The sequence below is a fragment of the Chiloscyllium plagiosum genome, chromosome 13 (genome assembly GCF_004010195.1).
Source record: "Chiloscyllium plagiosum isolate BGI_BamShark_2017 chromosome 13, ASM401019v2, whole genome shotgun sequence".
NCBI classification, from domain to species: domain Eukaryota; kingdom Metazoa; phylum Chordata; class Chondrichthyes; order Orectolobiformes; family Hemiscylliidae; genus Chiloscyllium; species Chiloscyllium plagiosum.
The window spans coordinates 6551189-6569321 of NC_057722.1; the positions used below are offsets into that span (position 1 = coordinate 6551189).

The window sequence follows — 18133 nt, forward strand, 5'->3', positions numbered from 1 at the left end:
GATGCTGGCAGACATTTAGTTTAGAAGACTGTTCAGAACTCAGACTCGAGTAGTACCATTAGATTCCTGTCTCCAGAGGATTAAATGTTTGTCATGTAAAGCAGCAAGTTCATGAATAGCTTTATGTCCATGCTATGATTTGTGGTCTCATTCATTCTTGCTCCCAATCCAATTTTGTTGATTAGATTTAACTGCTCGAAAGGTGGCTTGAACGTCTTTCCTGATGCTGGCCAACAGTTGTGGATTCTATTTTGGACAGAAATTTTGTTTTAAAATGGCACAGTGTTAGATATGATATAACTTAGACCCAATTGACATTCCAGCTTGACATTCCTGGAGCAAGTGAGTCTAATGTACAGTTCCTATCAATTTCATAATAAAGGTGACTAACCTGTAATAGCAATGTTATAAAAGCTTGTGTTTATTATACTTTCTAAACAGTTTCAGGAGAGAACATAAATACTGACTAGTTTTCTGGGTGCCTGATTCCAATATTAAACTTTGGTTGTGGGAGTCTGAATGTGCAACTATATTCAGAAATCTAGCTCTAACAAAGTTATAAAGTACGATTTCATAAGAATGCAAGATTTCACTCCCATTTTCACAACCAGTAGTCCTCCACATTGGTGGACATTGCAGCACGTAAAGTGTGGTAACTTACTTCAGCATGATAAAGAAAGATATCTGATGTATATAATTGGAACATATGAGTGGTTACCTGGTGCAATGAACCATTAATCCGATTTAAATTCATTAGTGTTTGTACACCTATCCTGCATACTTTTCTACAAAGCAATTGCAATGAATTGCAAGACAAAAGTGAAAATACTTTAAATATCCACGGACAAACCTTACTAATCAAAAAATTGGAAAATTGTGTGTCACGGAAAAATAAAATATTAAAGGAAAAGAATGGGAATATGCTCTGAGATGTGGATTTGAATATTATAACTCCTTCTTTAACTTTCAACAGTGTCATGAAATTCTTCTTTATTTCAGCTATAAAGCATTGCATTAACTATTCTGTGCCTAAAAGAGCAGACCATAAATATGTGCATTAAAATTCTGTGTTTACATTTGCAGTCAGACAGGAGCAGGAGTTGCGGAATGGTGGTCCAGTGGACAAGAAACTGACCACTCTGGCAGACCTCTTCAGGCCACCCATAGATCTAATGCATAAAGGGAGCTTTGAAACGGTGAGCATTAGCAATGAAGCTTAATCATGAGTAGCTAGTACAGGAATTGAGTGATACAGGGAGAGGATTGTTTCCTTTGGTAGTTTTCTTCCCCAATATAGTCATGGAATTAATCATTTGATTACTGAATGCGTGCCTGTTTAAATTTAATTTTATCTTGTTTAACTTTTACATTTCTTGAGAGCAATCCATTATGCAGGTTTTCAATATCTTCCACTGAGCTGTTCAGATGCTCATATTTCTTCCAAGGTGATGCCCAGCAAAAGTTAGGGGAGATTTGCATGGCATTAGCAGTTAAGTATATGAACCCTTATAGCTCCTACCTACATTTTATATACTCGAGCTGTTACACATTAGTAAATACTACACATTAAATCATTTTATGTATGTGATGCTTTGGCTGTCTGGTGGCAGTATACATGATTTCCAAACCTGCTGCTCTGTCTGTTGGCCATTTACAAAATCAAAATGTTTTTATTGTACTAAAGTGAGTAGAATTGTACACAGTGCTCTAGCTGGAGCCAGATCACTCTTTATTGCAAATTCACGATCACTATCTGGGACTACTAGCCTTGATTGTTATAACTTGACAGCTTTAAAAGTACTTTTTTTTTGGAAAAAGTAAGAATTCTTACCCTATTCCATCAAATACCCAACTTAGATATAGTTTAAGTGCAAGATAAATGTCCCTTTATACTTACCACAATGTTGTGAGGCTGTTTCCATTAGAACAGAGATGATAACCAAAAATCTTGGTGAAGTGGTAGAATTTAGAACGGGCAGTCCGCAGTTGACGGTTTTGAAATACACAAATTTGCTGTAACATGGATTTTACTTTATTCCCCATTAATTCAACAATGTGCACCTGATTCACAACAATGATCATTATTGATAGATGCATTTGTTAGAGGTGTCACTTGATGGATGCTTGACATTTGTTCCTACCTCTCACAGCGCAGTCTTTCTTTCCTAAGTCCTATACTCACTGTTCGAGCAAATCTAGCTCTTCTTGAGCCTATTTCCAACTTCACCATTTTCTCCACGTTGCATGGAAATTCGTAACTGGTGGCAAATCTCATATGTAATGTGGATGATCCTTTTTTCAAATTTCCCAGAGAGGATAGCAGGAAGGATTGCCCGCTGAAGCAATGATAATGTCAATGAAAACAGGGTTATTTACTGCTATCATTGGAAAGATGTGCAACAGGAAGAAGATGAACTCCATTATAAAGATGTTATATCATCCTGCGTCACTTCCTGGAAGGTAATCCAAACATTTAGAAAAATAGAAACTAGCAAAAGGAGTAGATCATTTGGCCTTTCAAACCTGCTCCTTTATTCTATTTGATCATAGCTTATCCTGTGTCTCTATTTTCTGCTCTAGCTGAGATAACCATGAAGAACTAATCCAAGATGGTAGATGGGAAAAAATTGTAGTTGTAAAAGCTGCTCCTTTTCTGAGGTATTTTAGGTGTTGGAGGTGATTTCCTATAATTCCAGGAGCAGCAATTACTGTTTTATATGCTTTTGCATTGTTTGGAACTTTGGGGAGAAAAGATCAAAATAATGACACTTTTAAAAGGAGAAAGACGGGCAGAAGGCAGCGACCACATGGTCAGTGAGAGAGAGAGAGAGAGAAAGAAACGTACACTGCTCACTGACACAGCAGTGAATTTGTACAGTTATATCCATTGCTGTTTGAGGTCACTTATCTCTGGACACCGGAGTGTGTCTAGGAAAAATATCAAACAGCGAAATTCACAGCTGACCTTGGAGGAACCTAAGGGGAGAGCTCGCAGCACAGGAACAAATAAGTGCATAGTTTTTAACGTGTAACCTTACTGTAAGTCTACAGCAGTGGGTTCTTTCTTGATTATATGTTTTAGTGAGATCTGCATGGATTGGTTGGAGTGGCAGTTAGAGGTAATAAGGAATTTACAAGAACTAGGGGTTGTGATGGATGGCAGTTATTGGAAGGGAGAAAAGCCGCAGATACAGTCAGGTATATCCGTTAATTCCAGGAGAGGTAGGATGGGTAGGCAGGTAGTGCAGGAGTCTTCTGTGGCTGTCCCCATTTCAAACAAGTATGTTGTTCTGGAAAATGTAAGGGATGATGGACTCTAAGGAGAATGTAGCACAAACGGCCAAATTTCTGGTATCGAGACTGGCTCTAATGTAACGAGAGGGGTACATCAGATTCCTAGCAATTGATTATGTTAGGGGACTGTCTAGTCAGACACACAGATGTTTCTGCAGCCAGTAACGAGAAATCAGAATTGTGTGTTGCTTGCCTGATGCCAGGATCAAGGATATCTCAGAGAGGGTGCAGAATGTTCACAAAGGGGAGAGGGACCAGCAGGAGTTCATTGTACGCATTGGAACCAATGACATAGAAAGGGAAAAGGATGAGATTCTGAAAGGAGAATATAGAACGTTAGGGAGGAATTTAAAAAGGATGTCCGCAGGGCAAAAGTTATAGCTGGAGGAAGGGCAATTACGATGCGCTTAGGCAAGATTTAGGATGCATAGGATGGGGAAGGAAACTGCAGGGGATGGGCACATTTGAAATGTGGAGCTTAATCAAGGACTAGCTACTGCAGGTCCTTGATAAATATGTACCTGTCAGGCAGGGAGGAAGTTGTTGAGTGGGGGAGCTGTGGTTTACTAAGGAAGTTGAATCACTTGTCAAGAGGAAGAAGGAGGCTAATGTTAGGATGAGATGTGATGACTCAGTTAGGGCACTTGAGAGTTACAAGTTAGCTAGGAAAGATCTAAAGAGAGAGCTAAGAAGAACCAGGAGGGGACATGAGAAGTCGTAGGCGGATAGGATCAAGGAAAACCCTAATGCTTTCTATAGGTATTATAAGGAATAAAAGAATGAATAGAGTAAGATTAAGGCCAATTAAGCATAGTAGTGGGAAGTTGTGCATGGAGTCAGAGGAAGTAGGGGAAGTGCTAAATGAATACTTTTTGTCAGTATTCACACTAGAAAAAGACAATGTGGTTGAGGAAAATACTGAGATACTAGAATAGATGGGATTGAGGTGCATAAGGACCAGATGTTAGCAATTCTGGAAAGTGTAAAAATAGATAAATTAGATAGACAAATAGATAGACAAATCCCTGGGCAGGATGGGATTTGTCCTAGGATTCTCTGGGAAGCCAGGAACGAGATTGTTGAGCCTTTTGCTTTGACCTTTATATCATCATTGTCTACAGGAATTGTGCCGGAAGACTGGAGGATAGCAAAAGTGGTTCCCTTGTTCAAGAAGGGGAGTAGAGACAACCTTTGGTTGTGGATAAAGTGTTGGAAAGGGTTATAAGAGAGAGGATTTATAAGGAATAAGTTGATTAGGGTTAGTTAACACGGTTTTGTGAAGGGTAGATCGTGCCTCACAAACCTTTACTAAGTTCTTTGAGAAGGTGACCAAACAGGTAGATGAGGATAAAGCCGTTGATGTGGTGCATATGGATGTCAGTGAGACGTTTGATAAGGTTCCCCACGATAGGCTACTGCACAAAATACAGAGGAATGGGATTGAGGGTGATTTAGCAGTTTGGATCAGAAATTGGCTAGCTGAGAGAAGATAGATGGTGGTCGTTGATGGGAAATGTTCATCCTGGAGTTCAGATACTTGTGGTGTACCGCAAGGATCTGTTTTTTAGTCCACTGCTGTTTGTCATTTTTATAAATGACCTGGATATGGGCATAGAAGGATGGGTTTGTAAATTTGCGGATGACACTAAGGTCGGTAGAATTGTGAATAGTGATGAAGGATGCTGTAGGTCATGGAGAGGCATAGATAAGCTGCAGAGGTGGTAAATGGAGTTTAATGTGGAAAAGTGTGAGGTGATTCACTTTGGAAAGAGTAACAGGAATGCAGAGTACTGGGCTAATGTAAGATTCTTGGTAATGTAGATGAGCAGAGAGAACTCAGTGTCCAGGGACGTAGATCCCTCAAAGTTGCCACCCAGATTGGTAGGGTTGTTAAGAAGGCGTACGGTGTGATAGCATTTATTGGTAGAAGGATTGAGTTTCAGAACCATGAGATCATGCAGCAGCTGTACAAAACTCTGGTGGGGTCACATTTGAAGTATTGTGTGCAGTTCTATTCACTGCATTATAAGAAGGATGTGGAAGCTTTGAAAAGGGTTCAGAGGAGGTTTACTAGGATGTTGCCTGGTATGGAGGGAAGGCCTTACAAGGAAAGGCTGAGGGACTTGAGGATGTTTTCGTTAGAGAGGAGGTTGAGAGGTGACTTAATTGAGACATATAAGGTAATCAGAGAGTTAGATAAGTTGGACAGTGAGAGCCTTTTTCCTCAGATGGCGATGGCTAGCACGAGGGGGCATAGCTTTAAATTGAGGGGTGATAGATATAGGACATATGTCAGAGGTTGTTTCTTTACTCTAAGAGTAGTAGGGGTGTGGAACACATTGCCTGCAACAGGAATAGATCCGCCAACTTTAAGGGCATTTGGATGGTAATTGGATTGGCATATGGATGAGATTGGAATAGTGTAGATTAGATGGACTTCAGATTGGTTTCACAAGTCCGCGCAGCATCAGGGGCCTATACTGCGCTGTAATGTTCTATGTTCTAAAGAGACCTTGGAGTGCAAGTTCATAGCTCCTTGAAAGTGCAATGGCAGGTAGATAGGATAGTGAAGAAGACATTTGGTATGCTTTCCTTTATTGGTCAGAGCATTGAGTGTTGGAGTTGGGAGGTCGTGTTGCGGCTGTACAGGACATTGGTTGAGCCACTTTTGGAATATTTCCTGCAATTCTGGTCTTCCTATCAGAAGGATGTTGTGAAATTTGAAAGGTTTCAGAAAAGATTTATAAGGATGTTGCCAGGGTTGGAGGATTTGAGCTATGGGGAGAGGCTAATTCGGCTGGGGCTGTTTTCCCTGGAGCTTCCTAGGCTGAGGGGTGACCTTATAGAGGTTTATAAAAGCATCATGAGTGGCATGGATAGGATAAATAGACAGAAGTCTTTTCCCGAGGGTGGGAGAGTTTTAGGTTGAGATGGGAAAGATATAAAGGCACCTAAGAGGTAACATTTTGACACCAGAGGGTGGAGTGTGTATGGAATGAGCTGCCAGAGGAGTTGGTGGAGGCTGATACAATTGCAATATTTAAAAGGCATCTGTATGGGTATATGAATAGGAAAGGTTTAGAGGGACGTGGGTCAAGTGCTGGCAAATGGAACTAGATCAGATTATGATATCTGGTTGGCATGGACAAGTTGGACCGAACAGTCTGTGCTGTACATCTCTGTGACTCTAGCTCTCCTTCGGAACCTCTCCCCCTCGTCTGTGGCATGGTGACCCTCATTTGTCATCTCTCTCTTTTGCGCACGCTCTCTCTCACGCGCTCTCTCATGTGCTCTCTCTCCCTTGCTGTCTCTCCCCCCTACTCTCTCTCTCTCTCTCCCCCCACACTCTCTCTCACCCGTACTCCCCCTCTCTCACCCATACTCCCCCCACTCTCGCACTCCTGTCTCCCACTCTCTCCCTATCACTCTAATGAACAATTATCCTATTATCTGGAATGGCACTTTTGCCTTACCTTTTGTGGGCGGCACGGTGGCACAGTGGTTAGCACTGCTGCCTCACAGCACCAGAGACCCGGGTTCAATTTCCACCTCAGGCAACTGACTGTGTGGAATTTGTACATTCTCCCCGTGTCTGCGTGGGTTTCCTCTGGGTGCTCCGATTTCCTCCCACAGTCCAAAGATATGCAGGCTAAGTGAATTGGCCATGCTAAATTGCCTGTAGTGTTAGGTAAGGGGTAAATGTAGGGGTATGGGTGGGTTGCTTGTTGGGTGTGGACTTGTTGGGCCGAAGGGCCTGTTTCCACACTGTAAGTAATCTAATCTAATCTAATCTAATCTATCACAATGTCTGCATTCTCTCCATGCTCCTTAAATGCCTTTAATATCTAAAAATTTTTTGGTCAGTGACCTTGCTTGTGTAAATTCGTACATTTCCACTCTTCAAATACCTAAGAATGCAGGCCCAATTCAAACAATCTCCCCGCATGTGCCAAGTTTACCATCCTCGGTCTCAGCCTAGTTAACTGTTGCCACTATTCTGTATGGCAAATATTTCTCTGTTAGTTAGGGCGATCAAAACTGCACGCAGTCCACTTGGTGCAGTCTTATCAAGACTCTGTATAATTGCAGTAAGAAATCCCTACTTCCGAATTCAAATCCTCTCACAATACAGTGAAACATACCATTTGCCTTTCTAATTGCTTTGCTGAACCTGTCCGTTTACTTTCATTAAACGGTGTACAAGGACTCCCGGATCCCTTTGTGCGTTCATGTTTTCCATCTGTCAGCATTGAAATAATACTCTGCCTTTCTGTTTCGCATAACTTTGCATTCAGCCACATTAACAGCATCTATCATGTGTTTTTTGTTTCACACGCTTAACTTGTCTAGATTGCTCTGAAGCCTCCTTGCATTCTCCTCATAACTCTCAAACCAACTAGTTTTATGTCATCAGCAAACTTGGATGAGAGAATCAAATACAGTATTTCCAAGCAATTTATATATATTGTGAATAGCTTGTGCTCAAGCACTAATCCCAGTCACCACCTGTCACTCGGGGGCGGTGGAACAGCTATTCCACACTTTGTTTCCAATCTGTCAACCAGTTCTCAATCCATTCTGGTATATTATCCCCAATTGTGGGTGCTGTAATTTTTCCCACTATCTTTTATGTGGGACCTTACTAACAGCCATATTGAAATCACAACACGCTAAAACCACTGGATTCCCTTTATCTATTCATCTAACTGGAGTACTGTGTGCAGTTCTGGTTGGCACACAGTCGGGAGGATGTGATTGCCCTGAAGGTTGAGGGAGACCTGTTAGAGGTGCATAAGATTATGAAGGGCATAGAGAGGTTGAATAGAAATCAGAGGTTCACCTTAGTTGAAGGGTCAGTAACGAGTGCATATCTTTAAAATGAAAAGCAGGAGGATTAAAGGGGGTTTAAAGAAAATTTTCTCACCCAGAGGATGGTGGTGTCCAGAATGCACAAGCGAGATAATTGAGGCAGGTAACCTCACAATATTTTTTTAAAAAGTACTTGGATGAGCACTTGAAGTGTTATAATCTTCACTGCCATGGACATAGGACAAGAAGGTGGCTCTCGTGTAGGTTGTGGTATATTTTTGATGGTACAGGTTCGATGGGCTGAAAGGCCTCTTCTGTTTGGATGATTCTAGTTATATCTTCAGAAAAACACCACAAACTTAGCTAAAAAACACAGCTCACCACCACCACCTAAAGCGCAGCTATGGACAGGCAATAAAATGCTGACCAGCCAGCAATATCCACATCCCAGGTGTGGAAAAAAAAACTAAGCATGATTTCCCTTTCGAAAACCCACGGTGACTCTCTAACACATTAATGCTTTCAATGTGTTCTGTTATCAAGATTTTTATAATAGACTTCAGTATCTTACCCATTACTGATATTAGGTTAATTGGTCTGTAATTGTCCCTTTTCTTTCTCTTTCCCCTTTTTAATAGTGGGGTTACAATTGCTACAGAAGTCTACAGAATTTTGGACGATGACCACCAATGTAAACAATTTCTAGAACACTTCCTTTCAGTAACATTGGAAACAGATTATCAGGTCCTAGGGATTTGTCAGCCTTTAAACCCATTATTTTTTCTAGTAAAACTGATGATCTTCTCTTCCTACTTCTCACAATATCCTTGGTTCCCTTACATTTCCAAGAAATTATTTGTTTACTCTTTTATGAAAACAGAACTAAAATATGTGTTCATTTTAAGGTTTGTGAGAAGATTTGTAGCTCGGGTGCTCGTTGCTGTGGTTCTGTTCGCCGAGCTGGAAATTTTTGTTGCAAACGTTTCGTCCCCTGTCTAGGTGACATCCTCAGTGCTTGGATCCCCAAGTACTGAGGATGTCACCTAGACAGGGGACGAAACGTTTGCAACAAACATTTCCAGCTCGGCGAACAGAACTACAGCATGTGTTCATTTTTTTACTCATTTCTTTGTTTCCAATTATAATTTCCCCCACTTCTAACTACTGCGTTATTCAAGGACTGTCTATTAATCAAGAAGTTAAGGGTCTACACTATGAGGACAGATATGCAAAATTAAACATAAGAGAACTAATACTAAAAGTTGGGGACCTTTTATAATGAAGACTGTAATGACACTGGATAATACAGTTGCAGTTTGAAGCAGAAACCATGGTAGCATTTCAGAATAGGTCTGTTAGATAGTTAAGTAAAGAATAGATACAGAAGCAGAATGGCCCCATGGAATTAGGCCTATTTCTCATGTAGAGAATAAACACTAATTTAGACTGGTTAGACCAGAATGTTTATGAATGGCAGTGGCATTTTGGTTAATTAAATGTGGCATGCATAGTACTCAACATCACTTCTTCTTAGCGAGGTAAAGTTAAAAATCAACAACACCAGGTTCATTTGGAAATATTAGCTTTCGGAGTGCTGCTCCTTCATCAGGTAGCTAGTGGGGCAGGATCATAAGACACAAGATTGTAGTGTCATGCAACTGATACAACATAGCGAACAAACCTAGATTGCTGTTAAGTCTTTCATCTTTCAGGAAAACATATTTCACCATTCATAGAATGTTTTTGCAGTCTATTGTTGACAGTTAACAGTGGATGTTGTAGGTTTCGAATCATTAATATAAAAATCTTAGAACTTCTTTCAAGTCATGTTTTCCCTGGAGCGTCAGAGTGTGAGGGATGACCTTATAGAGGTTTATAAAGTCATGAGTGGCATGGATAGGATAAATAGACAAAATCTCTTCCTTGGGGTGGGGAATCCAGAACTAGAGGGCATAGGTTTAGGGTGAGAGGAAAAAGATATAAAAGAGACCTAAGGGGCAACTTTTTCACACAGAGGGTGGTGCATGTGTGGGCTGAGTTGCCAGAGGAAGTGGTGGAGGCTGGTACAATTACAGCATTTAAAAGGCATCTGGATGGATATATGAATAGGGACAGTTTAGAGGGATATGGGCCGGGTGATGGCAAGTGGGATTAGATTGGTTTGGGATATCTGATCGGCATGATGAGTTGGACCGAAGGGTCTGTTTCCGTGCTGTACATCTCTATGACTCTATGTTCCCGAGATAATTTAAGGTTTTGTAACAAAAGGTGACATCTTAGCTGAGACAGTGCATTAAAGGTGTGAGGTTAGAGTCTGTCTGTACCCCAATCTTGAGTCAGACTGGTTCTACTTCCAAAGTACGAATTTATAAAATGTAATATGGATTGCCTGCAGATTATGTGCTTTTTGAGCATAATAGAATGTATCTGCAAATGCAAATTCATCCCATCGTCTTATATATGCGTGTGGGGTGGGGGGAGCGGTGTGGGGAAGGGAAACGTGAAAGCGTGTGTGTATGCTTGGTAGTGTGTGCATGAGTCTGACTGAGTATAAGCCTGTGAGAGGATGTGTGTGGGGTTGTGTCTGTGTCTGAGAGAGAGATTGTATATGAGAAGGGGGTCTGCGTGAGTAGCCTGATCACTGAAGTGTTCCCTGACTGGTTTTTGTGTTGGTATGGGTGTAGGTGATGGTGTGATGTTGCACGGTGTCCATTGATCCATTGTCATAGCGTCTGCTTGGTCTCGTCAATGTACAATGCCTGTGGGCAGCCTTGCCTGTAGCATGTGAGCTAGACAATGTTGGCCAAGTAACATGAGTACCTGCCACGTACGTGGTGGGTGGTGTTCCCACATGTAATGTTGGTATCCATGTTGACACTCTGACACGTTTTGCAGTGGTTGCCATGACAGAGTTGTATTGTGTTGTGATCGATGTTGTCCAGAAGGCTGGGCAATTTGCTGCGAACAATGGTCTATTTAACCAGCATCCCCCACGCTGACGGCATCAACAGCCTGAATACTCAATACCAACAACTGCCAATATCTGAGCACCCTCCCTACAACTCATCCACTTCATCCTTGACTACAACGTCTTCAGCTTTGATAACCAGTTCTTCATCCAGAGGCACGAACAGCCATGAGGACCAAATTTGTACCCCAATATGCCAACATTTTCATGCATAAGTTCAAACAAGGCTTCTTTGTTGCACAGGATGTCCAACCGACACTATATGCCAGATATATTGATGACAGGATGTAAGTTTGCTCGATGAGCTGGAAGGTTCTTTCTCAGAATTTCTGTCACCATATTAGGTAACATCATCAGTGAGCCTTTGGTGAATCATTGGTGTTAGTGTCCCGCTTTCTATTTTTGTGTTTAGGTTTCCTTGGGTTGGTGATGCTATTTCCAGTTCTTTTTGATGACAATTTCTTCCCCTGGACCCATGGTGAGAAGTCACTGAAACAACTATACAGTGATATCAACAAGTTTCATCCCATCATCAGATTTAACATGGACTACTCTTTATGTCTGTCTCATACTTGTACACATGCATTTCATCGAGAACGGGCACCTCTGTACCTCACTCTATCACAAACCCACAGATAATCTCACAATGCTGTGCTTCTCTAGCTTCCACCCTAAACATATTAAAACAGCCATCCCCTACAGACAAGCCGTACGCATACACAGGATCTGTTCACATGAGGAACGCGAAGGACACCTGCAGGTGCTGAAGGACACCCTCATAAGAACAGGATACAATGTTCAACTCATCGCTTGCCAGTTCCACTGTGACACATCAAGAAACCTCTGGAGACAGACACAGGTTGCAACCAAAAGGGTACCCTTCATTGTCCAGTAATCCCTGGAAGCTGACAAACTACGCCATGTTCTTATCAGCCTACAACACATTTTCAATGAGGATGAGCACCTCACCAAGATCTTCCCTATGTCTCCACTTCTCGCCTTTAAACAGCTGCCCAAACCTTAAACAGATCATTGTTCACAGCAAACTGCCCAGCCTTCAGGAGAACATTGACCACATCGAACAGAGATTTTCCTGCTGTGTTGGTTGCTCTCGATGTAGTCACCTCTACATTGGGGAGACAGGACGCCAACTTGCGGTACATTTCAGAGAACATTTCCGGGACGTGCTACTAAACAACTCCACTGCCAAATCCCAGCCACCTGATGACTGGAGGAAGAATATCTCATCTTCTGCCTTTCAACCACACAATCAATGTCAATTTCAACAGTTTCCTTATCCCAGATTCAACCCTTCAACTCGGCATCATCCTCTTGAACTGTCATGGAGTCATAGAGATATACAGCACGGAAACAGGTCCTTCAGTCCAACTCGTCCATGCCGACCAGATATCCCAACCTAATTTAGTTCTGCCTGCCAGCATCTGGACCATATTCCTCAACCCTTCCTGTTCATATACCCATCCAGATGCCTTTTAAATGTTGCAATTGTACTAGCCTCCACCACTTGCTCTGGAAGCGCATTCCACACATGCACCACCCTCTGCGTGAAAAAGTTGCCCCTAAGGTCTCTTTTATATCTTTTCCCTCTCATGCTAAACCTGTGCCCTCTAGTTCTGGACTCCCCCATCTCAGGGAAAAGACTTTGTCTAGTTATCCTATCCATGCCCCTCATGATTTTATAAACCTCCATAAGGTTACCACTCAGCTTCTGAAGCTGCAGGGAAAACAGCCCCAGCCTATTCAACATCTCCCGACAACTCAAATCCTCCAACCCTGGCAATATCCTTGTAAATCTTTTCTGAACCCTTGCAAGTTTCACAACACCCTTCCTATTAGAAGGAGACCAGAATTGCACGCAATATTTCAGAAGTAGCCTAACCAATGTCCTGTACAGCCACAACATGACCTCCAAACTCCTGTACTCAATACTCTGACCAATAAAGGAAAGCATACCAAACGCCGCCTTCACTATCCTATCTACCTGCGACTCCACTTTCAAGTAGCTATGAACCTGCACTCCAAGGTCTCTTTGTTCAGCAACACTCCCTAGGAACTTAGCATTAAGTGTATAAGTCCTGCTAAGATTTGCTTTCCCAAAATGCAGCACCTCACATTTATCTGAATCAAACTCCATCTGCCACGTCTCAGTCCATTGGCCCATCTGACCAAGATCCCATTGTAATCTGAGGTAACCTCCTTCGCTATGCATGACACCTCCAATTTTGGTGTCATCTGCAAACTTACTAACTATACCTCGTATGCTCATGTCCAAATCATTTATATAAATGACGAAAAGTAGTGGACCCAGCACCGATCCTTGTGGCACTCCACTGGTCACAGGCCTCCAGTCTGAAAAACAACCCTCCACCACCACCCTCTGTCTTCTACCTTTGAGCCAGTTCTGTATCCAAATGGCTTGTTCTCCCTATATTCCATGAGATCCAACCTTGCTAACCAGAATCCCACGCGGAACCTTTCGAGCGCCTTACTGAAGTCAATATAGATCACATCTACTGTTCTGCCCTCATCAATCCTCTTTGTTATTACTTCAAAAAATTCAATCAAGTTTGGGAGACATGATTTCCCACACAGCCATGTTGACTGTCCCTGATCAGCCCTTGCATTTCCAAACACATGTACATTCTCTCCCTCAGGATTCCGTCCAATAACCTGCCCACCAACGAGGTCAGGCTCACCAGTCTATAGTTCCCTGGCTTGTCTTTACCACCCTTCTTAAACAGTGGCACCACGTTAGCCAACCTCCAGTCTTCCGTCAACTCACACATGAATATTGATGATCCAAATATCTCAGCAAAGGGCCCAGCAATCACTTCCCTAGCTTCCCACAGTGTTCTAGGGTACACCTAATCAGGTCCTGGAGATTTATCCACTTTTATGCGTTTCAAATCATCCAGCACTTCCTCCACTGTAATATGGACATTTTTCAAAATGTCATCATCTATTTCCCTACATTCTATATCTTCCATGTCCTTTTTCACAGTAAACATCAATGCAAAATACTTATTTAGTATCTCCCCCATCTCTTGTGGCTCCACACAAGGCCACTTTGCTGATCTGTGAGGGGCCCTATTCTCTCCCAAGTTACCCTTTTGTCCTTAATCTATTTGTGAAAACTGTTTGGATTCTCCTTAACTCTATTTGTCAAAGCTATTTCATGTTCCCTTTTTGCCCTCCTGATTTCCCTCTAAAGTACACTCCTACTGCTTTTATACTCTTCTAAGGATTCACTCGATCTATCTTGTCTATACCTGACATATGCTTTTTTTAAAACCAAACCCACAATTTCTTTTGTCATTCAGCATTCCCTATACCTACCAGCCTTTCTTTCACCCTAACAGGAATATACTTTCTCTGGACTCTCGTTATCTCATTTCTGAAGGCTTCCCATTTTCCAGCCTTTACCTGTGAATGTCTGCCCCCAATCAGCTTTTGAAAGTTCTTGCCTAATACTGTCAAAATTAGTCTTCCTCCAATTTAGAACTTCAACTTTTAGATCCGGTCTATCCTTTTCCATCACTATTTTAAAACTAATAGAATTATGGTCACTGGTACCAAAGTGCTCCCCCACTGACACCTCAGTCATCTGCCCTGCCTTATTTCCCAAGAGTTGGTCAAGTTTTGCACCTTCTCTTGTAGGTACATCCACATACTGAATTAGAGAATTTTCTTGTACATGCTTAACAAATTCATCTCCATCTAAACCCTTAACATTATGGCAGTCCCAGTCGATGTTTGGAAAGTTAAAATCCCCAACCATAACCACCCTATTATTCTTACAGATAACTGAGATCTCCTTACAAATTTGTTTCTCAATTTCCCTCTGACTATTAGAGGGTCTATAATACAATCCCATTAAGGTGATCATCCCTTTCTTATTTCTTAGTTTCACCCAAATAACTTCCCTGGATGTATTTCTAAGAATATGCTCCCTAATTACAGCTGTAACGCTATCCCTTATCAAAAACGCCATTCCCCCCCCCCCCCAAATAAACCTGTTGCACTATAACCTAGTGTTGTGTGGTTTTTAACTTTGTCCACCCCATTCCAACACTGGTACCTCCTCATCATCGCCCGGTAAATACACAGCTAGATCCATCCTCATTGTCTGTACTGGCACTTGCTAAATATCTTCATCTGAAGTTGGAATTTGCACAAATGTTTGATCAGAATTGTGGGGTATAGACTACTGGTTATATTATGGCCTAATTGGCTAAAGTGTTGTTGTTTGCCATTGTCATACTGTAGTACGACTCTCCATGTCAAACAGTTGAAGATTTTGACTTTTCAGTTGTACTGGATCATTTTTAAAGCACTAGATTAGATTGATTTGCTCAAAAGTAACCCCAACTCTGGTATTTAATTGAAGTGCTATATCCAACTCAATTGACTTCATTGAGCAGTTGCGTTAGATCTTGTTTGGTGAGCAGGAGTTGGAAAAATGTTTAAAAAATGAGAGCTTCAGAAACAGGTTGGCTTGTGACCTATTACAAACCGTCAGCTTATTTTCTTTGTATTGTACTTTATGCAGGCCATGGAAAAAGAAGGCAGAGCAGGTCTAAGCATAGGCAGAATCCAAGAGGACAAGTTCCTCATCATTAACAAGATTTTTTTTTGATAACACATTAAACAGTCCATCAGTAAGTTATTCCCTGATGGGTCCTCCTAATAAGACGAATTACCTCAATAATATATATAAATTAGCTCAGCATCTTACGCTCTGTGCTCCCATTCCTCAAAACCTCCTTAGCCTGTATCCAAAATAAGAGAAATATCTGCAGGATCCACTAGTTGGAAAAGTGATTGATTTATGAATTCCAACTGGAATAGGAAAATGTTGCACAGTCTGGAACCCATTTCTGAAGGTCTCCACAGGTCTCAGAGACATTCTGAAATTCAGATCCTTTTACCTTTTTTTCCCCAGATCTTCTGTGAAAGTCCTGCAGCATTTATTAATTTTTATTTTCGTGTGGATGTGTGACAACACACAAAATGCATATGAGCAGCAAGCAAATTTGTCCTCAAACCGCTCTAGAAAAATGATTCGTGACAATAATACAGAATGATCTCTCCCATTCTCTCAGCTCCTGGCCCTTCAAGCACTGATTTCCTTTTTCCTTCACTTCTGGCTCCTGCAGCCACATTTGCAGCAAGGAAAAAAAAAAATCTGGAGTTAAAGGCCTATTGATGACCATGAATCCACTGTTGATTGTCAGGAAAAACTCACCTGGTTCACTAGGGAGGGAAGCTGGCCTATATGTGATTCCAGATCCACAGCAATGTGATTGACACTTAACTGCCTTCTGGGCAATTAGAGATGGGCAATAAATGTTGGACAAGCCAGTGACACCCTTATTCCATGAATTAATTAAAAAGGATGGTAGAGAGCAAACCTGTGAGTAACAAAGTCATCCCAGCTACTCCCACAGCAGAGATGGAGGCTGTTAAGAAATTAGGTCAGAAATGGCATCTTCAGTCAGTGAAGTTGTAGTTTGGGCAAGTTTAGGTGTCCTGAGTCCCACATCTTTGAAACCTTACACTCTGGGTTCAATTTACATGGTTAGAGGTCATCAGTTATGAATGTGTCCCAGTGACAAACTATAAACATGAAGTGTAGGAGTTTTAAACTCTGGGTGGAAGTGAACGTGGGAATTTTAAAACAGGCAATTTAGCATGGCCAATTCACCTGACCAGTCCAAAGATGTGCAGGTCAGGTGAATTGGCCATGCTAAATTGCCTGTAGTGTTAGGTAAGGGGTAAATGTAGGGGTATGGGTGGGTTGCGCTTCGGCGGGTCGGTGTGGACTTGTTGGGCCGAAGGGCCTGTTTCCACACTGTAAGTAATCTAATCTAATCTAATCAATCTATCATTTTCCAATCTAATGGTTTTGAAAAATATTGGCATACATTACATGACGTTGTTTGTGTCATCTTTTGATTTATGAATATTGTTTGCTCTGTTTTAGTGTTGTGGTGTTAGCTTTAATGGAGGAATGATTTATTATTGAGGATATTGATTCATTTTTGTTCCATTCTGTGGAAGAACAAATACCCCAATGCCAACCGATACATAGAAGATATTGTTAACTTTGTGACTACATCATCTCATAAAGGAGTTGGTGAGAATGGAAAACCAAAAAGTAACCCCTGAAAATTGAGAAGTCGTCTCAAGAATGGCCCTTAAAAGAAAGAAAATTATTTTAACCCTAGATGGATGGTTGGTTTGTTTCAACTGGTTTTTGAATTTTCCAATGAAAATTTACTGATGGTGATTTTCTGGACAGTGATGAGATTAGATACTATCCTCATGTATTTTATTAAGGCATATGAAACTGCACCACAAAAGAGACTCCTAGAGAGTAATGTGGAACATTTGAATTGATAAAATGATTGATTCTTTGAAAGCAGGAATTCAGAAGACAGCTGTCTGGTACAGAGGAACCTTGATTATCAGAACAAGATGGGCGGGCAGTATTTTGTTCGGATAATTGATTATTCGATTAACTGATTCAATGCCTCTCCTCTGGGGCTCGGAGTTTTCTGAAGTTTCCTTTTTCCTCACTCTGCCTGCCTTGCTCCCTCTCTCTGTCTCAGGGTTTGTTTCTGAACAGACACACAGTTGTGTGTAAGGGACCTGCAGCATTGCTGAAGCCTCCTGCTGCCCCCCCACCCCAATCAGTTCAATGGGATTGACACAGCGAGCACTTGCGAAGTCTGCTCCCCATTCAGGAGACTAGGCAGCAGCACACTATTGTGCGAGCCCCCAAACCCTGACCCCGTCTGCGCCCCCATCCTGTCCCACACCGCCGCTGTCTACATCCCCAACCCTGTCCGTGCCCCCAACGCCGTCCACAGTCCCAACCCTGTTCGTGCCCCAAACGCCATCCACACACACACACAACTCTGTCCGTGCCCCCAACACCATCCACACACACAACTCTGTCCGTGCCCCCAACACCATTCACAACCCCAACTCTGTCCGTGCCCCCCACACCATTCACAACCCCAACCCTGTTCGTGCCCC

General features: G+C 41.9%; 1 protein-coding gene across 3 annotated transcripts in view; it reads left to right on the top strand.

Moving 5' to 3' along the window:
* The window catches only part of ubxn7 (UBX domain protein 7), a 121959-nt gene that overhangs the window by 60799 nt on the left and 43027 nt on the right, over positions 1-18133 (top strand). For all 3 annotated transcript variants that reach the window (XM_043701774.1, XM_043701776.1, XM_043701775.1), the window contains one exon: positions 1084-1196. In XM_043701774.1, the coding sequence (XP_043557709.1) occupies positions 1084-1196 (113 nt within the window). The remainder of the gene's footprint in view (positions 1-1083; positions 1197-18133) is intronic.